At 37.4% G+C, this 27166-nt stretch overlaps 1 protein-coding gene across 16 annotated transcripts in view; it reads right to left on the bottom strand.

Annotated features, from left to right (window-relative positions):
• Positions 1-10792: 10792 nt before the first annotated feature.
• Positions 10793-27166, bottom strand: part of LOC110441448 (E3 SUMO-protein ligase PIAS2-like) — a 38224-nt gene continuing 21850 nt past the window's right edge. For 14 of the 16 annotated variants that reach the window (XM_021484580.1, XM_021484583.1, XM_021484584.1 and 11 more), the window contains 4 exons: positions 26954-27027; positions 26405-26565; positions 25731-25885; positions 18129-23715 (listed from right to left, as the gene is read on the bottom strand). In XM_021484580.1, the coding sequence (XP_021340255.1) occupies positions 23072-23715; positions 25731-25885; positions 26405-26565; positions 26954-27027 (1034 nt within the window). In that variant the 3' untranslated portion in view covers positions 18129-23071. Of the gene's footprint in view, positions 13263-18128; positions 23716-25730; positions 25886-26404; positions 26566-26953; positions 27028-27166 lie in introns of those variants that run through there. The other 2 variants (XM_021484595.1, XM_021484596.1) reach the window with 2 other exon arrangements.

Genomic DNA, 27166 nt, shown 5'->3' with positions numbered 1-27166 from the left:
ACCCAGCCTCATCAGACAGGTATAAAATAGTGAAACATGCAGCCTCAGCAGACAGGTATAAAATAGTGAAACACCCAGCCTCATCAGACAGGTATAAAATAGTGAAACATCCAGCCTCATCAGACAGGTAATGCACCCATTTTCCAGGTAATGTTTTACATTCATCAAGAAGACAAACTCTTCAGCTATGGGAATAATCTCAATGATCTCTAAGAAGCTGAGTGGCTCATGACAAACAGGGAAATGGTCTACTTTTTGCTGAGTAAGTACATGGTCACACATATAATTGAAGGTGTTTTTGGCATAATTGTATAAATTAATGAGACTCACCTTGTCTGACCTGCCCGATGTCAAATCTTCAGGGAGGAGTCTGGAATACAATATTACGTAATCGTTTAAGAAGATGACTCGGCAGTGGTCCCCGCCCCGTATCACCAATAAAGCCAGGTGTTCTCCCATGATAACTTGTTGGAGGGAACACACCCGTGTTATTGAGGGCCTATGTCGATACACACAATGAAATCAGTGCAAGATGCAAGTTTCTTTACGTGTTATAATTAATCGGTGAGGAGACGTTGGAGTGATTAACTGGTATCAAAGATATTTATAGTCTTACCCGTGCTGGAGTACGAACTGAAGCAAAAATAACTACACTGATACTATTTTAGAAACGACTGTCACTAAATTCGCCAGGCTGGTCTATTTTAAGAAAAGGAAAATACATTCGATATTATATTTATAGTCCATAGCTTACCTTGATTGCGCTACCAGATTCCTACGCTGTGTCAAGCCGACAAACCGCGCAACTTATATCATACAAATTGAAAAATAGCTTCTGATCTTATTAAATGAACTATTTATTTATAAAAAATGCGCGTATTTGTGCAGTAGACGGCTGCTAGATCAATACGGCTTTCTGTCTTTTTCCCGCTGGGCAAGAACACCTTTTTCTGTAGCTATGCGAACCGCACAATTTGCGTCAGCACTGACCCAGTTTCGTCAACATCAGACACAAGAGTGGAAAAAATCGACCGCTTGAAATGTTGGCTGTTGTACATAACGTGTAATTCGCCTGTCGATTCCTCGGCGCTGAGCGCTGCCCATCGTGAAACAATCATTACCGTCATATTACAGGGACGCAAACTCAACTAAGAATGAATTACATCTCGTGGTTTAATATATCGCAACAGAACAGAAAACGATTTGGGAACAATGGCACAGTGACCGATATTTTGTGAAATCATTATATTTCGTCGCAAAAAGTAAAAAAAAAACACAACCAATATTGCAAAAAAAAACGTTGAAAACTTTGACCCAATGACCTTGTACCATGATTAAATTAAATCTTTCTTAGTCGGACTTTACTGGGACCAATGCCACGTGTACGTGTTCTGTACTTTATAACGCGTCTCTGTAACTTGTCCAATTCTTTTCCGAAAATAGTCACACCTGTTGAGACGCCAACAATATGTCACACCTTTTGAGGCGCCGACAATATGTCACACACAAAACTGCATGATGTAGACTATAAACTGACCTTTCACTCTGTGCTCTCTAGCTATTTTCATGCTTGTGTGTTTCAGTCGATAGTGACCGGAAATTTGTAATAATGGTGTTGCTGGGTGAAGCAGGGGTATATTGGGTTCATCGGACGCTACTAGAACGAAATATTGCAAAGAAAACCGTCCTCGTAGAGAACTTTTGACGAATTACACAGATATTATCCTTATTACCCTCAGATTTTATATATTTGGCGGTCACTGTGATCGAGTCTTTTGAAACGATACCATTGGTTAGAATAATCTTGAGCTGATTGTAAAAGAGGTTATACGTTCTAGTAAACAGTCGAAGTCATACGAGGACAATGTCCACTGATGGTGTGGCCGAGCATGCGCAGCGGTCACCTTCAGTGTCGTCACGACTTGTATACGATACCAACACGTCAGTACTGTCGTAGCACCGAGGTAATAGGCTGGGGAATCACCAGCGAGCAGAGGGTCCAACATCACACGGTGGTAGAAGTCCTGTTCAGGTCTAGTAAGCCACACGTACAAAGTGCCGTGTTGGATACGTGACCAAGTGTCTGGGTAGCGAATCAATGATGTTTTAAAAATGTCCAAAAACGTATTTGAATCATAAGCTTTAAACTGTGTGATGCAAGTGTAAAACATTATTTGTTAAAAGGAACATTACGAACACCTTTGTGGAAATAAATGCCTAAGATACATCTACCAATTAAAGCTGGCCGTTGGTCTGGCATACCAGACAAGATAGAATGGGCCAGGCGTTTCATTATGCTTTTCTGATGTTTCATTAAGCTAATTAAATATTCAAATACTTATGTCAGCCTTATAAAACATAAGCACATTCCAGACAATTGCCCATCCACAAAATGAAAGGATTATATGTTTGCAATGTCCGAATTTTAACCAATCGGAATTTATTTGTACATATGGTGAGGAAAAACGGTTAAATAAACACAAACCAACATTACATAATGCACATATAGATAACCATAGTTGTCCTCACACACATTAGCAGTATACATGTATTTACTTAATTGTTGTACTTCATTGATCGGTATGTCAGATCGTCGACTGTATTGTATTATAACCTTGTTGAACACAGAACTGTGCCCGAGCGCCCCAACAACATCCGAAACCAAATGCTAGCGTTACAGTATAATGACGGGTGCCACGAAATACAAAATAGAAATGAAAGAAAACTTGGGATATTATAATATGCTAAGTCTTGCAGTAGTAACCGACACATTATTGTCTTTAATTCAATAAGCTGTAAGTGATCGGGAGGTGGAAACTCAATTATTTAAGGGATCCTGAAACAACCGCCTCTGATGACCCTTGTTTTAAATCAATTTTATTGCCAACACAGTAGAAACAAAGGACAATTCGCTAATACTAATTACGTCCGTGTAGAGAGATATATAAATAATATTTACATCAATAACCTAGGTATGTTAAAAAGCATTACATGTGAATATTGGGGAAAGTTTTAAAACTGGATGGTAGGTGAAAAGGAAAGAAGGGGGGATGTAAGCATTAATGTGTTGTTCCTCAAGTCGTCAGAAAGGCCAAATAAGCTGTCTAGACGCTTGGTGGATCTTTGTTTGTATATATCTACAACTACGAATAATAGCAAGCATTGTTATAAGCCTATTAGCGATTGATCGTGAATGATAAACTACTCGCCAATAACTTATCTTAACGAAAAACTATCACTTGACCATGCGATTAGTAATCGTCTGCCACGCGTCGGCCAACATTTCTCACGGACGTTCAACTTGTTATAGAGATTGCTCTATTGCTCAAAAAGTCTATTGGTTTCTGTATAGAATGATAATGTATTAGACACACCAAGACGAAACAAGAATTCAAAAGATGCGTAACTTTGCAAGTTATCTAGTCTGCATTACATAGCTACATTACAAATCGTCTGTTTGATATACTGGTCATGGTGCTACATTCACTAGTCGAAGTTGCCAGGGATGGTTGTCAAGATCTGTACTCCTGATTTATCAGGGATTGGTTACCAAAGTCCTCCCTTCTAACTGGCCGGAACTGGTTGACAAGGCCATCACTCCAAAGACAAAGTTACCTGAATCGGTTACTGAGTTACCTGGGATGGTTGAATGATCTTCACGTCTTAGTTACTTGTGCTCCTACTCCTTAAAGTGAAATTGTTGTCAAGATCTATCAAGTAACCGGGGACGGTCCAGAGATACTAGGATCGACTGTCAATGTCATCACTTCTGAATTACTGCTGTTTGTTGTCAAGTGTCTCACTTCTAAGTTATCAGGGCTGAATGTAAAGGACCTCACTATCAACCTATCGGGGTTGGTTGCTGAGTTACCAGGGATGGTAATCATTGGTGATTGGTCACCAAAGTCCTCATTCCTAAGTTACAAACACTGGTGGCCACTCCTTGGTTTCCAGGGTCGGTTATGAGTTACTGGGGATGGTTGCAACGTCATCACTCTAAAGTTAACATCATTTGTTGTCAAGGTCCTCACAAACTGGTTTCTGGTCATAGTTGCGGAGTTGCCACGGTTGGCTAAAAAAACAAATTACGGGTGCTTGTTGCCAATGTCCTCACTCGTAAGGTGTATGGGTCACAACCAATATTACTGAGGATAGTCACCGAGTTACTAGGGTTGTAAGTCAAGGTCAACATTTCTATTTTTCTAATTGCGTTGGTTGCCGTGGTCTCAATATCATTGCTTCTAAGTTACCGGGGTTGGTTGTTAAGATATTCATTCTTAAGTGACAGGGGTTTGTGGCCAGGTTACATTTTGAATTCAATGCCATTGCCCGAGGTTCGTAGTAATAGTGGGGGTCATTTGTCTTTTGCTGCATTCATGCGCTAGTTGGAGCACGAGCGGCGAGTGCTGTCACGTGTTCAGGGAATAGGTGTACAGGGTATTGTAAGGTCATTTCTTGTCGCCAACTCGGGAGGCGGGGTCAACCGTTTTTTAAACCACCAGTATGGTCGGGGAAGCTATCAACCTTTTGCAGAAAAGGTAAAAGACATGGTTGCCAATTCGCAGAATTAGGTTTTCTCCCATTCCGAACGGCATATATCTAGCAAGCTGAGCGCTTTTGGGATAAACATATTTAGTATTTCTGAGGGACAGATGTCAGCATTACAGCCAAGTATTGCGATCGCAGAATCACACAAATTCAGCAAAAAGACCTGTCAGGACTAGTACATGTTCAACGCAAAGCTAAAGGCTGAAGTCATTGAAGTGGCAGGTCAGGTCCCGGAGCCGTGGAAACCAAACATCTCAGGTAGTAGCTACGGCTGCCTGTTGGCAAAACTTGGTTAAGCTGACCGACATGTCCAAGTCTGGATGGAGAGCCGTGGCAGAATACGTAGCAAACGTCATAGCTTCAAAGCAGATTCAGGGACGACGTCAGTGAGAGGAGGTCGGGGAAGATACTCTTAATAGGGTTTCATTGGAACGACGACAAATAGGATTGACATCAGTAGAGGATCGACGATTGACATAAGCAGAGGATCGACGATTGACAGTAGCAGAGGACCGACGATTGACAGTAGCAGAGGATCGACGCTGGACAGTAGCAGAGGATCGACGATGGACACTAGCAGAGGATCGACGATGGGCAGTAGCAGAGGAGCGACGATGGACGATGGACAGGAGCAGAGGATCGACGTTGGACAGTAGCAGAGGATCGACGATTGACAGAAGCAGAGGATCGACGATTGACAGTAGCAGAGAGTAGAGGATCGACGATGGGCAGTAGCAGAGGAGGAGCATTGAGGGTCTAGCAACTGGTTTTATGCTATAACAGCGGAATGCCTTGTCATTGGCGTTTGGAGTGTCCTTCTTGCGAGCTACAGGCAAACTATATTTGTGTTGAGTCGATGTGTTGTAGCAGAGGATCGACGATGGACAGTAGCCGAGGATCGACGATGGACGATGGACAGTAGAAGAGGATCGACGATGGACAGTAGCAGAGGACCGACGATTGACAGTAGCAGAGGATCGACGAGGGACAGTAGCAGAGGATCGACGATGGACGATGGACAGTGGCAGAGGATCGACGATGGACAGTAGCAGAGCATAGGCGATGGACGATGGACAGTAGCAGAGGATCGACAATGGACAGTAGCAGAGGATCGACGATGGCCGATGGGCAGTAGCAGAGGATCGACGATGGACGATGGACAGGAGCAGAGGATCGACGTTGGACAGTAGCAGAGGATCGACGATTGACAGTAGCAGAGAGTAGAGGATCGACGATGGGCAGTAGCAGAGGATCGACGATGGGCAGCAGCAGAGGATCGACGATGGGCAGTAGCAGGGGATCGACGATTGACAGTAGCAGAGGATCGACGATTGACAGTAGCAGAGAGTAGAGGATCGACGATGGGCAGTAGCAGAGGATCGACGATGGGCAGCAGCAGAGGATCGACGATGGGCAGTAGCAGGGGATCGACGATTGACAGTAGCAGAGGATCGGAGATGGACGATGGACAGTAGCAGAGGATCGACGGTGGGCAGTAGCAGAGGAGGAGCATTGAGGGACTAGCAACTGGTTTTATGCTATAACAGCGGAATGCCTTGTCATTGGCGTTTGGAGTGTCCTTCTTGCGAGCTACAGGCAAACTATATTTGTGTTGAGTCGATGTGTTGTAGCAGAGGATCGACGATGGACAGTAGCATAGGATCGACGATGGGGAGTAGCAGAGGATCGACGATGGACAGTAGTAGAGGATCGACGAAGGACAGTAGCAGAGGATCGACGATGGACTGTAGCAGAGGATCAACGATTGACAGTAGCAGAGGATCGACGATTGACAGGAGCAGAGGATCGACGATTGACAGTAGCAGAGAGTAGAGGATCGACGATGGGCAGTAGCAGAGGATCGAGGATTGACAGTAGCAGAGGATCGACGATGGGCAGTAGCAGAGGAGGAGCATTGAGGGTCTAGCAACTGGTTTTATGCTATAACAGCGGAATGCCTTGTCATTGGCGTTTGGAGTGTCCTTCTTGCGAGCTACAGGCAAACTATATTTGTGTTGAGTCGATGTGTTATATATAGATAGGAGCGAGGCAAGACTTCTATGTTACATGGGTTGGTTGATGAATTATAATGGGTGGATTTTCAAGGTCCTCGCTGCTTGAAAATCGGAGTGGTTTCTGAGTTACCGTTTGTCAAGGTCATCACCTCTAGGTTGTCTCGTTTCAGGATCTGGAGATTGTTGTCAAGGTTATGGCATCAAAGTTTATCATGTCAACACTTCTAAAATGCATTTTACCCACTTAGTACGTCGGGTCCTTTTGCTTCATGCTAATCTGCCGATCTTCTAGTAGGTGCCTATTCGTACAGGCTAAAACTATTGCGCCCATAGGTCACCTGGCTCCTCTGACATGTCACTACATAACAGCTCTATTCAAGATGGTCTGCCATAGCTCCTTATGATCAATGGTTGGGCGATGCATTGGACAACCACTCGAATTTCACCAAGACAGATGCAGTTGCATTCCTGCCTGACCACGTGTGTTTTGTCTTGTTCCCTAAAACATTAAGACCTTCTGCAGGCTACCACCCACGACAAGACTGATTAAAATCATTTGATAAAACTTTATTAATAAATGTTGTAAAATAAATAAAGTTGTATTATCCATGTTACCTGGATAATCTTTATGGTCCATTGGCAGACTGGTTGTGTTAGCTGATTCCTGGGATATCTGGTTATTCTGGTAGTTTCTAAGCATGCCATTCTGACAGGCTCCTTCGTATTTAGCCAAGTCGCCAAGTCACAAAGCCCTGGATAGCATCACTTTTCTGACAGATACCTAAGCATGACCGTTTTGGTTTGTTCCAGGGTAGCAAAGTTTTTATGACAAATCAGTAACCTACAGTTTTTGCCATTTGTCGGTCAACATAAGCTAAAATCTGCCTATACATTATCAATTTACCAACACTAACAGGTTGAAAGTGATAGAATTTTGGGGAAATGTTTCTAACATGGACAAAGAAAGATAACTGGAATATAAATGTAATGTAGAGCAACCTTCTGATAAAAATACTTTTTCAACATACTGCTGCGAAGTATATTGATGGCTGCCTGCACTACACCGCGGTGTATTCTAATTAAAAAACTATGAAATCATTTAATATGTGACAGTACAACCTGGATGTGACATGAATGATATGGCAGCGCTTAACTAAATACAATAAAATCAGAAAAATATGTTGAGACTTTCACCAGGAGATGACAGAGTCTACATGTGACAGAATGAAGGTGTGGCAGGACTGAAGCAGATGTGACGGTACTTGTGGCAGAACTGAAGCAGATGTGATGGGACTTGTGGCAGGACTGAAGCAGATGTGACGGGGCTTGTGGCAGGACTGAAACAGATGTGATGGGACTTGTGGCAGGACTGAAGCAGATGTGACGGGACTTGTGGCAGGACTGAAGCAGATGTGACGGGACTTGTGGCAGGACTAAGCAGATGTGACAGGACTTGTGGCAGGACTGAAGCAGATGTGACAAGACTAAATAAAATGTCAAGTTTGCCATCCCCTCGTCAGATTCTTGATAATCTTGTTAGCACTCCTTATATCAGTTTTCAAAAAACATCGGACTAATAAACACATGGCTAACTATCACTACTCTCCCATTTCCTGCTTGAAGTTGTAATATTGTGCTGCAAACATTTTCAGTTTGTTCACTTTAGCCAAATTGACTGATTATAACATGCATGTCATGAAGATAAGAATGGGTTGGGTCTTAAATAACAATGATATTAAAGAGTTGAACCACTTTTTCTATGTCTTTGGAAAGAACTATAGTTCTGACGTGTGATCATACCTTCCCAGTTTACCGACATCATTACAACAGCTGTCTGAGGTACAATGATACCCCGACAGTAAATACCCTTCAGTTATTACCAATGATTGACTTGACCAGAATTAGTAAAAATGTTGATTTGGGAACCAACTGTAAAGGCAGCATGGAAATGTAACATAAAAAAAAGCACAATGTGATTAGACCATCCTTCGTGTCAGGACTTATTGAGAAAGATGTGACAGGACGAGAAAAGATGTGACAGGTTCTCCCACCCTTCACAGGTGTGTCCCGTGCTAACGAAAGATCAGCTGGCCACGTTCACAGGTGTGTCCCGTGCTAACGAAAGATCAGCTGGCCACCTTTCAAAGGTGTGTTCCGTTCTAACCAAAGATAAGCTGGCCACCTTCACAGGTGTGTTCCGTTCTAACCAAAGATAAGCTGGCCACCTTCACAGGGGTTTCCCGTTCTAACCAAAGAGCAGCTGGCCACCTTCACCGGTGTGTCCCGTTCTAACAAAAGATCAGCTGGCCACCTTCCCAGGGGGGTCCCGTTCTAACCAAAGATAAGCTGGCCACCTTCACAGGGGTGTCCTGTTCTTACCAAAGATCAGCTGGCCACGTTCACAGGTGTGTCCCGGTCTAACGAAAGATCAGCTGGCCACCTTTCAAAGGTGTGTTCCGTTCTAACCAAAGATAAGCTGGCCACCTTCACAAGTGTGTCCCGTTCTAACAAAAGATCAGCTGGCCACCCTTCACAGGGGTGTCCTGTTCTTACCAAAGATCAGCTGGCCGCCTTCACAGGTGTGTCCCGTTCTAACCAAAGATCAGCTGGCAAACTTCTATGGGGATATAGCCCCGTGCAGAATTACATGCACTGAGTTGTCACATCATGAAAATTGAACGGCAATGGTGACATCATAAAAGGGAATGGCTATGTTCATATGCAACATGTGCTTTGTTAACAGATTACCAGACAACGGTCAGTGGAGTTTTGAAGAAATTTATAGAATAGGAGAAAAATATGATCCCCTACTTTGAAGGTTAAACAGAGAAATCTTTATCCCTCGAGGTGATTATTTGGTTATCTATTTCTTGACGAGCTTTTGGCAAGTGAACCAAAGAAATCACCCCTTAGGTTGGAGATTTCTCTAACATACCCTCAAGACAGGGAAACATAATTGTTATCCCATTCTATTACTTCTGTCAAATTTCCATCAACAGTGGTCTGGCCCATTTGAATCCCAAAGGTGACAGGAGTTTCCAGGGAGAACTGGTGAATGTGCCAGACTGATTAGCTCAAAATATAAACACAAAAGGTTAAAACAAATTGTATATAAAGAAAAATAATTTAATTTAAACATTGTTTTTTCTTTTTACTTTGTAACATGACTTAATTAACTCATATACAGCCAGTCTCTCCACATGAACCCTGGAACAGACTGGTAAAAAACACCTCATACAGATCATACATACACTACTGGAATAGTCAAACCATCCACTTACTAGCTAGTACTCACAGGGAAAGTATCCACAAAACAATGACACACAATGAAATGTTTCGCAGCAATATTTCAAACACAAATACTTCCACTTCATAAAAAGATTGAACAGTTAAAATTCAAAAGTGTCCACACATGAAAATTTACTACAGTAGTATCAAGTTTATGCTTTCTACAAAACAATCATAAATTTCAAATTTGAGGTGTGTATCAATATGAATACAAACATTTCTTGAAGTGATTTTCATCATTCAACTTCTGACTAAACATTCACACCTCACTTAAGCTACAGATACTATTAAGGACGTCATATTAACACTCTGCTCTTTATCCATTCAAGGATATGTCTGGTCAGTTGGACTGATCACTTCAAAACTAGGGTCTGGAATATGACATAGTTCTGTAACGTCCTCAGCAATACAAGTGGAAGGTTTATATTTAATGCTGTGTTTGCGATATCATCAACCATCTCCTACAGTAAGCACCTCATAAACTAGAACAAGAGGCCCAAGGGCCTTAGCAGTCACATGAGTTATATTATAGGTACCAGTTGCTCAATTTAATTGTTGAGATGTACAAAATGTGGAAAACAACATGTAAACAAAGCGAACTACAAAACTTTAAAAACTATTCAAATAAATTATTTTGCTATTGAGAATTATACCCTCTCCCCAAGGGAGAGAAGATGACCTGGGGGATAATGAAATTTACAATTAAGGTAATGATAATTTAGGTAAAGACCTTTCTATCCATGAACAGTAAAACATCTGTGTCTGATGTAGAAGATTTTTTAACTTTTAACCATATTCCCCATTTGGGCCCCAACCCTCCAGCCCCTGGGGATGGGGTAGGATCTGATTTTCTCATACCATCTAACTGCCATATGGCATCATAATCATTCCAACCAAATTTGAATAATTTCCTGCTGAAAATGGACAAAATATTCCCAAAAGTGTTATTTCCCAATATAGACTAAAGTCAACTTTACCCCCTCCCCAGGGAGTAATCAAAGTGAAAAATAGATAAAGTCCCTGACAGAATTTTCATCCATACACAGAATTTGATTGTACTACATCTGAGTCTGAAGAACATTTTTTAAATATTGGTTAATTTTCCCTTTGGGGCCCCACCCTGGCCCCTGGGGTAGGGGCAGGGATCCCAATTTTACAATTTGATTCCATTTTACTCCAAGGATGATTTTCACCAAGCAAGATTAATTTCCTACCAAAAATTGACAAAATATACCCAAAAGTGGTAACTCCCTATATAAACTATAGTAAACATTACCCCCTCCTCAAGGGAGAACAGATGGCCCGAGGGTACTGAAATTTACAATTTAAACAAAGCCCCTGATGATATTTCCATCCATGTAGAGAAATTAACTGTAGTACAAATTTACAAAAATACTGAGAAATTCCTTATTATTTAATATATTCTCCTAGGATATAATGTCATCACTAACTTAATTCAAGAGGCCCATAGGCCTGTATTGCTCACCTGGCCAAAGAAAATCAGCTTAGTAACACATACCCTTCCTTTACATTTGATTCTCCAGTCCAAAGGATTTCTTAAGTACAGGACTATTAATGGTATGACCTTTACTGGATTTTTAAAACACTGGTTGGTTTTTTAAATTTTTCCTCGTCCAAAGTTTGGGATTTAGTAGAAAGTTAGATTAAGATATTGAATTTTGAAAGGCCCAAGCCATACACACTCCCTTGTATTGCTGAAACATTATACAAGTCCAGGAAGAGTACAATTTTAAAGACTTATACACCCAAATAACCCCCTTTTAAGCCAATTCCCCAAGGAAGCTACACTCAAAACCATTTTCATTACATTGATAACTGAAGTACTAAGTCTATTATGGTGGTCATCTCTTCCTGAACAGTTCTAACAGCAGAATGGTAAGGGGGTAAGGCGAGGAGCTGGTGACGATGTTTAGATGTCACTCAATGACACCAGCAAACAGAAGGATGCATTTTTTCATCTTATGTAGAAAAACTAATCAAGTAATGTTGAAAATAAATGACTATTTAATAGATATCACCTAAAGAAATTTAAATTTCTTAAGACAATGAGCCCTACCAAACATTAAAATATGCGTCATAAAAGGACAAATGTGAGCATGATATGAAAAGAGTTAAAATAAAGTGCAAAATAACACAAACAAAAAGGTTTACATAAATCTTGTTTCTTTGATATCTACAGAGTAATTTTGGTAAGTAATTGATCAAAACAAATTGTTTTGTTTGTGAAGGAAATTATATTGTGATGAAAATAACACTGACATAGACATCCACAACGATGACAAAATGGACAGCTGATTACAATGCTAAAACAAGGCTGTAAAAAGTAGTGAAGCAGTGTCCTATTTTGGTAAATAGAAGACATGATATTCCTATATTTACTCACTAGTTTGTAGACATCAAAGAAACAGACTGTTATTTATGTGTGCAACATGGGGAAACAAGAGGGAGACAAACTGAAAGTAAGATATTGAAGCCCTAATATCATATTCCAATTTATTATCCTTGGTCCCTTTTATCTCACACATAAAAAACAGATGAACATCATACATTTTTTTACATTGCAAACAGCATTGTGATAGCAATTCACCACATCCAAAATAAATAGTACTCATGCAAGAAAATGAAAATGAAAATGGTTCACAGCTACACTAAAGTTCAGCTAGGCACTTGCTGTAGGTCACCAAGCCTCCAGGTGACCTCTGACCAAACATAACATAAAACAAATGTACAAATGTCGGGATCATCAAGAATTTATAGTGTAGTCTACATATGGAGTCCTTTGGGCTGTGAATAGAGAGGGATCAATGCACCAAGCTTGGTTCACGTCAGTACACAACTTTACAATGTAAAAAGAACACCACATGACAGACAGCAGATAAACATGAGCAGTGTCACACAGGAGTTCACTGTATCTCATACACAACCACGCATACAAAGGTAGGCAACTCTTTCAGGCTTGTTGCACAATACTGTTTCGGTCCAACTTACATATATATTCTCCTTACAATATATATCTTGTTTTATAAACATTCATAAAAACAGGAAAAGTAACAGTTTTTTAACAGATTTCAATTAAAGCTTATCTTTCCTTCTTTTTAAACTAAGATATTTGTTTTTCTTATGAATATTTGAATCATTCGTTATATTTAAGCACATGTTTAACCAATACTAGGACAGCAAGGTCTTTGTACAGGAACTGTCTTCTAATAAGTTGAGCAGTTTATGTCTTTTGAGTTTATCCTAGATGACAATCAATCGGTGAGGTCAAGGACATCGAAACCAGTCATGGCACACTCTCCTCCGATGTTACCCGGGCTCCATTCTCCTCCGTTGTTACCCGGGCTCCAGTCTCCTCCGTTTTTACCCGGGCTCCAGACTGAGTCGGAATATCTGGAACACAAGGAGGCACTCAGAAAGATTACTGACATGGTCCAGCAGTTTACAACCAGACCTGCTGCACACCTGTATCAACTTCATTACAAATCTGCAAACATCATTCACATAGAAATATTTACCATATATTCATAAAATCTTCATATATTTCTATGTGATGTTCCTTATATACATCTACATTCTATGTAACTATGACATCTACATTCTATGTAACGATGAGATATTCATTCTATGTAACTATGACATATAAATTCTATGTAACTATGACATCGACATTATATGTAACTATGACATATATATTCTATGTAATGATGACATCCACATTCTATGTAACTATGACATATAAATTCTATGTAACTATGACATCCACATTCTATGTAACGATGAGACATACATTCTATGTAACTATGACATCAACATTCTGTGTAACGATGACATACACATTCTATGTAACTATGACATCGACATTATATGTAACTATGACATCCACATTCTATGTAACTATGACATCAACATTCTGTGTAACGATGACATACACATTCTATGTAACTATGACATATAAATTCTATGTAACTATGACATATAAATTCTATGTAACTATGACATATAAATTCTATGTAACTATGACATATTCATTCTATGTAACTATGACATCAACATTCTGTGTAACGATGACATACACATTCTATGTAACGATGACATACACATTCTATGTAACTATGACATATAAATTCTATGTAACTATGACATATAAATTCTATGTAACTATGACATCAACATTCTGTGTAACGATGACATATACATTGTATGTAACGATGACATATACATTCTATGTAAATATGACATCTACATTCTAAGTAACTATGACATCTACATTCTACGTAACTATGACATCTACATTCTCTGTAACTATGACATCTTCATTCTATGCAACGATGATATATACATTCTATGTAACGATGACATACACATTCTATGTAACGATGACATACACATTCTATGTAACTATGACATCTAAATTCTATGTAACTATGACATCTAAATTCTATGTAACTATGACATCTAAATTCTATGTAACTATGACATCTAAATTCTATGTAACTATGACATATTCATTCTATGTAACTATGACATATAAATTCTATGTAACTATGACATCTTAATTCTATGTAACGATGAGATATTCATTCTATGTAACTATGACATCGACATTATATGTAACTATGACATATACATTCTATGAAACGATGACATATACATTCTATGTAAATATGACTTATACATTCTATGTAACTTTGTCATCTACATTGTATGTAACAATGACATCTACATTCTATGTAACGATGCCATCTACATTCTATGTAACTATTACATCTACATTCTATGTAACTATGACATATAAATTCTATGTAACTATGACATCTAAATTCTATGTAACTATGACATCTAAATTCTATGTAACTATGACATATACATTCTATGTAACTATGACTTGATGTTCATGTGGAGTAACAGCAATTATTCAAAAGGACTGAAATGAAATTTTTCAACATTTATGATTGTATGCAACAGTTTCATTCGAACATGTTCTTCAATGTGTATTACAGTGCATGGAACACGATTGTAAGAAATTTTGTTGCAGACCATCATAAATGTTGAAATTATATTTAATATCAAAACAACAAAGAAAATTGATTTTCATTTTTTTTTCATGCAAAATTTGTACTACTCCATCATCACACTGGCACTCTTCATTATAAGGAATAAATTGTTTGAGAGACTTTCACACATTTGACCCATGTGACCTTAGAAGTAGGTAGAGGTCATTTACTTGAGGAAACTTTATATCCCTCCATTCCAACATGCTACTGATTAAATATCATCTTCCAGATGCTCCTGGTTATGCAGATGGAGTTGTTTAAATGCAATTACATAATTCATGCATGTGACCTTGAAAGAATGACAAGGTTATTTATTTTTATTTATTTATCATAGCACCACATCATTGAATGCAACTAGCTAAACATCAATGATCATCACTTTATGGGTCCAAGATATTCAGAAGTTGTTCAAAGGTTTTAACACATTTGACTCCTGTAACCTTCAAGTAGGTCAAGGTCATCCATTTGAAAAGTTTCATAGCACTACATCCCAGAAACCTACTGACCCAAAAAACATTTCTCTATGCCTCTTAGTACTGTAATTAAGAAGGAGTTGTTGAAATGTTTTTCACATGTTTGATGCCTGTGACCTTGAAAGTAGGTCAAGGAAATTAATTGAGGAAACTTCAAAGCACCCCATCACAGCATGCCAAATATCATCACTGTTTGTGTCTTAGTTATTCAGGAGTCATTCAAAGGTTCACAAAGTTGATCCATGTGACCTTTAATGTAGGTCAAGGTCATCAATTTGAGGAAACTTCATAGCACTACCTCCAAGATACCTACTGGCCGAATGTCATCACCCTGGTCCTACTGGTTGTTTAGAAGTTGTTTGAAGATTTTTATATTTTTGACCTGTGACTTTGAAAGTATGTCAAGGCCATCCATTTGATGGAAGCTAATAGCACTCCATCCAAGGTACCTACTTGCCAAAAACCATTACTCTAGGCCTCTTAGTTATTGAGAAAAAGTTTTTTAAATTTTTTTTTAACACGTTTGACTCTTGTGATCTTGAAATTGAAAGTAGCTCAATGTCATTAGCACTCCATGCCAGGTACCTTTTGGCCACCTATCATCACTCTGGGCCTCCTGGTAATAAAGAAAGAGTTGTTTCAAGGTTTTTACATATTTGATGCCTGTGACCTTGTAAGTTGGTCAAGGCAATTTATTTGAAGAAAACATATATAGCATGGTGTCCTACTTACTTACTGACCCAACATCCTGACCTTAGGTCCTTCAGTTCTTAAGAAGTTGTTTAAAGAAAACGTTGAGGGACATTGACGACGGACAACACACCATACCATAAGCTCACAGGCACTTCATGCCAGGTGAGCTAAAAATAGGTCTTTGTTGTCTCTAATAAAACCTTGAATAATGTAGTTTCGGCTGTGGTTGATTATGGCCAATTTCAATATTAATTTAAGAATAGAACAATAATTATCTTCTTTATACACAAACCTCTCCACCTCTTCTGGTCACACCACTGCTGTGAAGCCCTGCTACCAATCCTGTGAGCCATGTGTGTATGTTTTAGTGTGTAGTCTGAATTGATCTACTTTCATGTAATGTTTTCATATATATTTTCGTGGGGTTTTTCCACCCTGTGTGCATCTTTTTTGTATTTGGTATACGAGTTTCTCTATTTCCATGTGTAGATCTATTTTGTGGTATTTTAATTTATGTATTTTAACAGGTGTAGCCTTTTGTGTGTACTACAGAAGCTTCTGTTTTCCTGTGCATAGTCAAATTTCTGGGATGAAGTCATCTCAAATTTTTTGGCGAAAAATATTATCTTATATTTCTATTTCAAACCTGTGGAAAACACCTCCATTCCATATGACTAAATGTATAAAGAATGATATGTTTATAGAAATAACTAATCTACCTATCTTTATGAAATTGAGATATGTAAAAATTAGACATGCTGATGCCCAAAAGTTTGATGTTTCCATCATATCTGCTCTCAATGAAACCTAAAGGAGGACCACGTGGTTGCATTGCTTACCATTCCTTTATTTTTGTTTTTAACATACTTTACCCTTGTTATTGATAAAGGTGGGTAAATATCAAGTTTGATCTCCACCTCGGAAAAATACACCAGGTAGACAAATATCATACTGTAGTCCTTATACTGGTAATCTGACTGATGTTTTACACACCTCTGAACACGACCCACGTGAGCTTGTAGATGGGTTAAGAAAATATGTTATCACTCTAACCTTCACTATTCTATGGAAGTTTTTAGCACATTTTACCATAAAAACAGACCAGTAATTTATCATATTCAAAATTATAAAAATACAGATTGCCTCCTCTCCAGCAAGTTACAAGGCCAATATCATTCCCCTAGACCTCAAACTTTGGTAGAAGATGGTGAACGTTTGAACAAAACTGACCCTTGAAAGGTGGTAAGGTAATTTATTTGAACATGCCTGAAAGCCATCCAACTATGCTAACTACAGGAACCATTTGACTCTTGGCATTATGGTTCAAAAGAAGGACCACGTGATAGTTATATAGATGCCTGCTATAGCATAAGGTCACAGACACTTTCTGCTGGGTGAGCCGAAAGCTTTCCAGCCAACAATCACTTAACAATAGATGCTACATTAATATACCTGCGATTTGTTAGTTACCTCCCTTACAGACATTTGCTACATTGTACCGTACCCGTGATCTGTGTAAACTGTTATCACTTTTTTATATCGACATCAAACACGAGCAGTTGAACAATTTAGAACAATTTACTCAGTCCCAATTGCCAAATCATGAAAAGTATTTCTTTAGATAGTACTAGTGGAGTTCATTTGTAAAGGAGATAGATAAATCATATATCCTTAATGATTATCTAGGCAAGCTATCACCGTCCTCATTGTCGAGATTAATCATAGTAATAAAGCATATATCCTTAATGATTATCTAGGCAAGCTATCAACGTCCTCATTGTCGAGATAAATCATAGTAATAAAGCATATATCCTTAATGATTATCTAGGAAAGCTATCACCGTCCTCATTGTGGCAGGTCCACATGATAAAAGACATGTGGAGACGAGAGGTACGTTGCTCCACTTGTCCCACTAGAGTAGAGGTGCAATGGTTAGTAAAACAAGGTTAGTAAAAGTTTTTGTAAACAACATTGACCTAGACAGTGGCTTTGTGCTCTCATGAGGAAACTTATCAAAAATAAAAAACAAAACTTTCTTCATATTCATAACAAACTTTAATGACAATATCTTATTTTTACATCAGTTATACACAATTTTACATGTATGAGATTTTCCCCTTGATCTATCCAACATAGCAAACCCAAGAAGTACGTTGCAAATAATAATGTCTAACCTCATTCAAACCATAGCATAGTGTGTACTTCCCCTCTCTCTCAAACATACTACAAACGGTCGAGTACAAATGAAACGTATTCACAGTTTGCAAAATTATGAGAATTTTATCAATGTTCCAAATTAAAGTTAAAAAACAAGAAAATGTTTATTGGGTCAAATATATAGGGCTTGACTCCATTACAGGCTCTCAAACATACGTCACAGACACAAACACTACTGTAACAGTCGGTACCTATCATATCTTTTTTTCATTTAATATCCTGATCAACTTGTGTTGTCAATAAAATGGAAATCAATAAAAAAAAATCCTACTAAAACAGACAATCATGTCCGGATCATTCGTTATTTATTCTGTTCAGATACAGCTTTTACATCCTCCTGTTTAAATTTGAATTTGCAATGTTTATTGTGTAACATTTAAACAATCAAATTTATTGCCTTTGTATAGAAATAATGATGAAACTACAAATCAACTAAAAAGATTAATTTCACAATAAACTTCACACCAATTCTTTCTCCGAAAAATTCAATGAAATTGAAGGCACAATTGAAAGTCTCTGAAGACCTGAATGAGATTTGTGAATTTGTTTAAAGGTATATCTTACATACATAATGACTTATGACTGGTTTAAAGCATCCAACATTAATTTACTCTATTTCGTTATATAGAAGTTTGATTTTCTTTGGGGAGGGGTGTGGGGGGAAACATCCATTCAAACTTATGAGGAAAAGCAGCACACAAAAATGAAAGAAATGGTATTGATGAAATGACTGCATGACATAAAATGATTTTTTTAAATTAGGATGAGGTGCATTAATATACCATGCTAAATATGACTGTGATTTGACCAGCGCCTATTTACTTCCCAAAGTTAACCTTACATAAGAGCACACAGACAGCACTGAGTTAGTACAAAGCAGACAACATTGGGGGCCAACATTCTCATGCTTGAATTAACCCACCAACTCAAATACACATGCAAAACTTGCTAAACCAAATCATGTTACCGTCACAAACTTTCTAACAATGAGTGAGTTTTAGAACTATTTATTCCCTTCAACAGAGCTTAAAGGGAACAGGATAGTGGCCGTTACCAGCCTGTCAAATACCTACGAATTTCCCTTGTGGACAGTAGAACAAGAGAGACTGGTACTTATTTGGGATGTTTTGAAAACTGTATGAGATAATGTATGCACATTGTGGTTTTAATTACATAAAATTCAAACATGACAACTTACTTGGGTAGTTGTGAATCTGCCAATCACATTAACTCATTCACCCCTGAAATTTCATTATGAACTATTCCAACCTTTGAATTGGAATAGTTCAAATGTGTTTTCAGGGATGAATGAGTTAACGTAAAGATATTGTATGTCTTTAATTCACTGTCCGATCAGAGTTTCCTTTTTAGTACTAGTAACATCTCTTGTAATAAGTATCCACACATAACTTATGGAATAATACATCATGTATAAAATAAGTATGCAGGATACAGCAGGTGACATGATACAGGTCTATACAGCACCAAATAAGCCATTTATAGTTGTGTTTCTGTTACAACAATGCTAGTAAACGTTAGATGTGGACGTAATTAGGTAAGTATATATTAGTTAAACATACTAGTATGAACTAGTCCTGTAAAACACATCCTGCCATTACACATCAACTTTCTGGATCAAGTCGAGGATAGTTTCTCGAAGCCTGATAGACTTTCTGGATCAAGTCAAGGAAAGTTTCTCGAAGCCTGATAGACTTTCTGGATCAAGTCGAGGAAAGTTTCTCGAAGCCTGATAGACTTTCTGGATCAAGTCAAGGAAAGTTTCTCGAATCCTGATAGACTTTCTGGATCAAGTCAAGGAAAGTTTCTCGAAGCCTGATAGACTTTCTGGATCAAGTCGAGAAAAGTTTCTCGAAGCCTGATCACCTTAAGTATATATGCTACCTTAAACACTCATTATGTATGCATTTATTTTTACTTCCCTTGAAAACTTAGTATTCAAACAATTCGAAAAATTATCACAAAGAAAAAGAAAAGCCTACCAATGCACGGCTTCTGGTGTACCTATCAAATATGTCGGCGATCAATTAACACAATTTAAATTAGCATTTGTATTTCACTACATTTTCGTATGGAATCTCTGCAGATGCTAGTAACAAAAGTAGATCCTGAAGCAACAAGGCAACACAAACAATACAAGCACCCTTGTGTGCACACTAGCCTGTTAGAGAGCCTATACTCGGCATCCACAGTGCCTCCTTATCTACCACTCTAGCCACTTCACTTTCAGAAGATGAATTCAAATATAAAGATCTTATCCGTATTAACATTAAGTTTTCTGAAAGATTCAGAGTTGCAAGGATAACAAAGATTTTATATATATTGAAAAACAAACTTCTTGTGGGTATTGACCTTTACCTTGGCACCCTGAAACACAAATCTAGTCAAAGTATTTTTATATTTAATAGATTGTAAGAATTTAATTAATGAACAATTCAGAAGTGATGTCAGTAAAATGACAATGAAGACATCTGTAAATAGCAATGGTGACACTGACCAGACACCATGCAACATGAAAAATAGGTTCCATCATAAGTAACGGGATAAAAAATCTTCTGCAAAATAAAGTTGCTAGAGTGATTACAAAAAGGGTACATACATACAAATAGAATGCTATATCCCCTTATTGACCTTGTCACAAAGAGATTACATGTGCTTTACTGTAGTGAGGCTATCTTCAATATAGAATTGCACACAGAATGAAATAATTTGGAAGAAAGAAACAGAGACATCACAAGAAATTACGTATTCAAACATTCAGGAATGATATTACTTTTAAAATGTATGTTAATATCTCAAGAAAGCAAACAAACCGATGATCATGAGAAAGCTTCAGTGTGGTGATATACTACCTAGATGTAATACTGTTGCGAGGGTTTAAAGAAACTGTACATGTATTATCACCTTCAAATCAATTAGCCTGAGTCACTTAGTAATGATGTCTGTCTGATGGGAGGCTGTATTGCTGGTTTATTTTTTACTTTTGAAGACATTCTTTAAATATGGTTAATGAGACATCACACAAAATACAAGAAAATTGATCACAAGACAGACTTGTGGTGGGATATTATTTAGATATTACCCCAGACACAATTTTTTTTGAACAAAACAGTTATATATGAGTGTCGATCCTCAACACATTTGTTGATTACACTAGGTTACATCAATTCATGCAGGACGTTATGAGAAGGACAGAGAAGCAGACTTACATGCATGCAGGATTATGCTTAGGAACATGGTGAATACTGTGCTGGACCAAAAATTGGCATTGCAATGAAATGTCACACACACAACGTATTGCATAAACCATTCACGAAGAACCTTCTATTAGTTAGCAACATTGATTGTATTGGAGTCTAGTAACTTATTGGTATCTATATCATATGTATCTATATCATATATACCATTTGTATTTGAAATCTTTGCCATACATGAATGAAATTTTTCCCTTTTTTCATCCTTTGGCCTTATAAATAAAATTTGCCCTCTGTTGATTTTGTCTACAAACACTGGACCTAACATAAAATCTTCCAAATATCTTTATCTGAAGTAATCCACTAGAATTATCTTGACCTGACTAGGATCTACACTAAATACTAAACAATGTTTATTGGTGTATTAACATTTGAATGTTTGTTTTATATTCTTGGAGACAACAGGCTTGAGACTAAGGAATTGACTGATGATAGGAGTATAACTGATGATGTAATAACACACAGAACTACATCAATTATGGTTATCAATTATTATGCATGATGATCTATTCATTGTTCCCTCCTTCTTTATAAAATAAATTATTTAAAACACTTAAAAATCATACAATTAAAATAATGCTGCTCCAGGTTTAAAACTTTCTTTCAAACCATCAGTTATTTTGGACTGTGATTAATGATTGATGTGGAACCAATACATTTTTATGACAATAAAATTATGAAATACCTGATCACATTTTTTAACATATGGATAACAATCATACCTCAAAATCTTGCTTCTTCAATTGTCATTCACCTTTTGAAAATACATACTTAAAAACATCACAATCATACTCATTCGCATCCATTATCTAAAGAGAATCGCAATATATATATATTTATATATTTACATGTATACAATGTTTGTCTACAGACAGACATATTTGGATTGATCCAATAAATCAGTCTGTGATTTATCCAAGATTTCATTATTTCAAGAGCCTTTCTGTTATTCTTTTAAGTGTGTCTTAATGTACTGTGTGCGGACAATTCAAAAGCACCGACTTCTGTGTCACAAACAACAGGTATGGGTCCAGAACAACCAGAGGGATAGAAGATATAGTGCTGCAATACAGTCTTCAAACAAATCAAATCCACTTTAACCCATTTTAAAAACACAGATTTGATAAATTAATCCGATAGAACTTTTCTCCATAATATATTTAAAATCAATATTTGAATCTGATTTCTTTTCTGTATTTTTTTTCTCTCATTTGGATTGGAGTGGTGAAAATCAAACATCAGGTCAAGATTATAAATATTCATTAAAGAAATACTTCTAATTGATCTGGATCCATGCATTATATAATTACAAATACTTAAATAATATGAACAGTGTGCTGATGGATCACTTAATGGTAAGTACCAGAAGAGTTGTGAAAGCAAGCTTTTAAAACAGGACTCAGCTCTTTATCAACTGCTTTAGTACAAACAATTAACTGTTTCCATCATGATAACAAATAACAAAACAATGGCCTCCTAGACAATAGGGGCTACCGATACTGGTCCCACGGAACTATACCTCGTAAGAACTCGTCAAAGTCTGGATCAAAGTTTGATATTTGTTGGTAGTGTGGATAGTTCATGGGATGCACGGGGGGTTGGAAAGGTTGGAAGGGGGGAAAGGAAGGTGCTGATGAGGGTGGGGTAACGGGCGACACCCGTACCCCTATGGGTGACTGCTGCGGTGAGGTATGTGTTGACCGTGGAGAGCTGTGTGGGGACTCCTGGGAGTCCGTAGGAGACTGTGGATCACTGTGACTTGACGGTGCCTCACTGTGACTGGACTGTGAGCTGGGAGAGTGTATTGGGGATGGTGAAGGTGAATGTCTGAGTGGTGAGGTTGGAGCAGATAGGGGTTGTGTAGTGCTTGACGATGCCCCAGGGGAGGCTGATGGGGAGGTAGAGGCTGAGTAGGAGGACGAATTGGAACAGGGCGATGATACCAGTGGTGACTCTGTAGAGGAGATGGAGGAAGGGGCCGGTGTTGGGGAGTCGAGACTGATGACCGGCGGACTAACACACCCTGTAGACTGATAACCATGAGAGCTGGACTGGAAGCCTGATGGACCATCTTCATCTGAACTGTCCTCAGTTAGATCTATCACATCCATCTTTGGTCGTTTTGTTGGTGATTCTGAATAATTCAATAACTTAAACTATTTACTAAGCAAAATACATAACTATATTTCCTACAAAAGGAGGTTTCATATATCTTGACAATTTTGTTTCTTGCAATCAGGAACAAGACTTTGTGAATTGTTTTATGTCTATATGCAGTTTAACAACCAGATGCTACAAAAGCTGGACATTTCATGATTTTCACTGAAGTATTTACCAATAGAATGGCAGTAGATATGTAATAAGTTGTACCGGAGTAGCTCAAGACATTTAATGATTTATCTTTAGCGTCAGAAACTAAGAGTACCTAGAGATATTTGATGATTTATCTTTAGTGTCAGAAACTAAGAGTACCTAGAGACATTTAATGATTTATCTTTAGTGTCAGAGACTAAGAGTACCTAGAGACATTTAATGATTTATCTTTAGCGTCAGAAACTAAGAGTACCTAGAGATATTTGATGATTTATCTTTAGTGTCAGAAACTAAGAGTACCTAGAGACATTTAATGATTTATCTTTAGTGTCAGAGACTAAGAGTACCTAGAGACATTTAATGATTTATCTTTAGCGTCAGAAACTAAGAGTACCTAGAGATATTTGATGATTTATCTTTAGTGTCAGAAACTAAGAGTACCTAGAGACATTTAATGATTTATCTTTAGTGTCAGAGACTAAGAGTACCTAGAGACATTTAATGATTTATCTTTAGTGTCAGAAACTAAGAGTACCTAGAGATATTTGATGATTTATCTTTAGTGTCAGAAACTTAGAGTACCTAGAGACATTTAATGATTTATCTTTAGTGTCAGAGACTAAGAGTACCTAGAGACATTTAATGATTTATCTTTAGTGTCAGAAACTAAGAGTACCTAGAGACATTTGATGATTTATCTTAAGTGTCAGAAACTAAGAGTACCTAGAGACATTTAATGATTTATCTTTAGCGTCAGAAGCTAAGAGTACCTAGAGACATTTGATGATTTATCTTTAGTGTCAGAAACTAAGAGTACCTAGAGACATTTGATGATTTATCTTAAGTGTCAGAAACTAAGAGTACCTAGAGACATTTAATGATTTATCTTTAGCGTCAGAAGCTAAGAGTACCTAGAGACATTTGATGATTTATCTTTAGTGTCAGAAACTAAGAGTACCTAGAGACATTTGATGATTTATCTTAAGTGTCAGAAACTAAGAGTACCTAGAGACATTTAATGATTTATCTTTAGCGTCAGAAGCTAAGAGTACCTAGAGACATTTGATGATTTATCTTTAGTGTCAGAAACTAAGAGTACCTAGAGACATTTGATGATTTATCTTAAGTGTCAGAAACTAAGAGTACCTAGAGACATTTAATGATTTATCTTTAGCGTCAGAAGCTAAGAGTACCTAGAGACATTTGATGATTTATCTTTAGTGTCAGAAACTAAGAGTACCTAGAGACATTTGATGATTTATCTTAAGTGTCAGAAACTAAGAGTACCTAGAGACATTTAATGATTTATCTTTAGCGTCAGAAGCTAAGAGTACCTAGAGACATTTGATGATTTATCTTTAGTGTCAGAAACTAAGAGTACCTAGAGACATTTGATGATTTATCTTAAGTGTCAGAAACTAAGAGTACCTAGAGACATTTAATGATTTATCTTTAGCGTCAGAAGCTAAGAGTACCTAGAGACATTTAATGATTTATCTTTAGTGTCAGAAACTAAGAGTACCTAGACATTTAATGATTTATCTTTAGTGTCAGAAACTAAGAGTACCTAGACATTTAATGATTTATCTTTAGTGTCAGAAACTAAGAGTACCTAGAGATATTTGATGACTTTTACCTGAACAATCTGAAAATAGAGTAGCTATACTCATTAGATAGTTTACACTTTTAATATCCGACACTAAATAAATATAGTTAAAGACATTCGTTCATTTTATCTTAAGTATCTAAATAAAACAACAGTAGCTGCAGGTTATTTGCTCAATTTACCTGAAGTATCTGCCACAACAATAGCTGCAGGTTATTTGCTCAATTTACCTGAAGTATCAGCCACAACAGTAGCTGCAGGCTTTTTGATGATAGGACTAGGTATCACATGTGTTTCTTTGATCCGCTGTAAATGGCACCAGTTACCATCCTCCGTAAACTGAATCTCGTCATCTGTTGCTTCTTTTAGGATTTCCACAAACAATCTGAAAAAAAGTATCAATAATGATGACCTAGTTAAGTTAAGTGTTATATTTAGAACAAAAGTATCTTCCTCATTCTAAAAGAACAGAAGCATGTGCTTGTACACCATTACACATTAAATTGTTAAAATGCAGCATACAAGATGTTTGAGCCAGAATGAAGAGAATCTTCACTGCGTGCCATCATTTTTGCTTGATGAACAATAATTAGCAAAAGAAAAAAATCCTTGTTTAAATATATATGTCAAAACAATTAATTTCTTTAAGATGTCAAATATTGCCTGAAATCATCTGTTCCAGGTTATAGGTTACTAAAAAGAAAACTAAGTTGAATGCGACTTTTTTAAAACACTACTTTGAGGTATATGCTTAAATAGAGTAGCCATAATGTAATATGTTATGCTTTCATTTGAAGGAGAGACTATATATTGCTTATAACATAGGTATCATTTAGGTCCCTAGGGCTTCATTATACATGTGGTTTATTGCATGTCATAGATGAACAAAGTATATCAGCCGTACCCATCAATAAATAGCTTATGAAAAGGTGCAATTTTATCACAAACAGGACACATCCACGTGGGTTTCTTCTCGTTCATCATCAGAAAGGTAATGGCATCAAACGTCTGTAGATGTGTACAAGAACTCGCCCGTATCGGTATCGTTATCCTCATCTTCCCAAGCTAATAAGGTGAAAACAAAATATTTTAATCAAACATAGCATTGTTTCTGTATCTCCTCGGTCTATAGCTTATCAAGTCACCATTGTAAACTCCAAGAATCTTCAACAGGTTACTCCATATTAAGCAGGTATAAAGGTACCTCTCCATGTAAAATCTCATTACATCTGTCTCCATCATTTAATAAAACTTTCTTTTTTATTATATGTGCTTTATATTAATTTTACACTTGATTTTTTTTTGTCTGAGAAAAAAGGTCCAAGAATGCAATCAACTAGTAAATGACCGTTATTTTGAATATTTAGATCATTTTACAAAGATGGACTAATTATAAACCATCTTCTCACTAAAAGTAAACAATATAGAATCATGATTGCTGTGTATTACTCACTGGACAAAGTAGGGATACACGGAGACTAGTCGTTGCTATTTCACTGTCTTGGTCATGAGCCAATTTTTCTTTAACTGCAAGAAATAAATACATTTGTTAATTCAAATCCCTTTGTTGTTTGCCCTATATTTCAGTTTCAATATCAAAAATGCCTAGTTTTAACAAATGATAGATAATGGGATACAAACACAGTTTAGACAAATGATAGATAAT

This window comes from Mizuhopecten yessoensis, unplaced genomic scaffold (genome assembly GCF_002113885.1).
Source record: "Mizuhopecten yessoensis strain PY_sf001 unplaced genomic scaffold, ASM211388v2 scaffold715965, whole genome shotgun sequence".
Lineage (NCBI taxonomy): Eukaryota > Metazoa > Mollusca > Bivalvia > Pectinida > Pectinidae > Mizuhopecten > Mizuhopecten yessoensis.
Note: the sequence above shows the minus strand (reverse complement) of the source record. Positions and strands in the feature narration are given on the sequence as shown.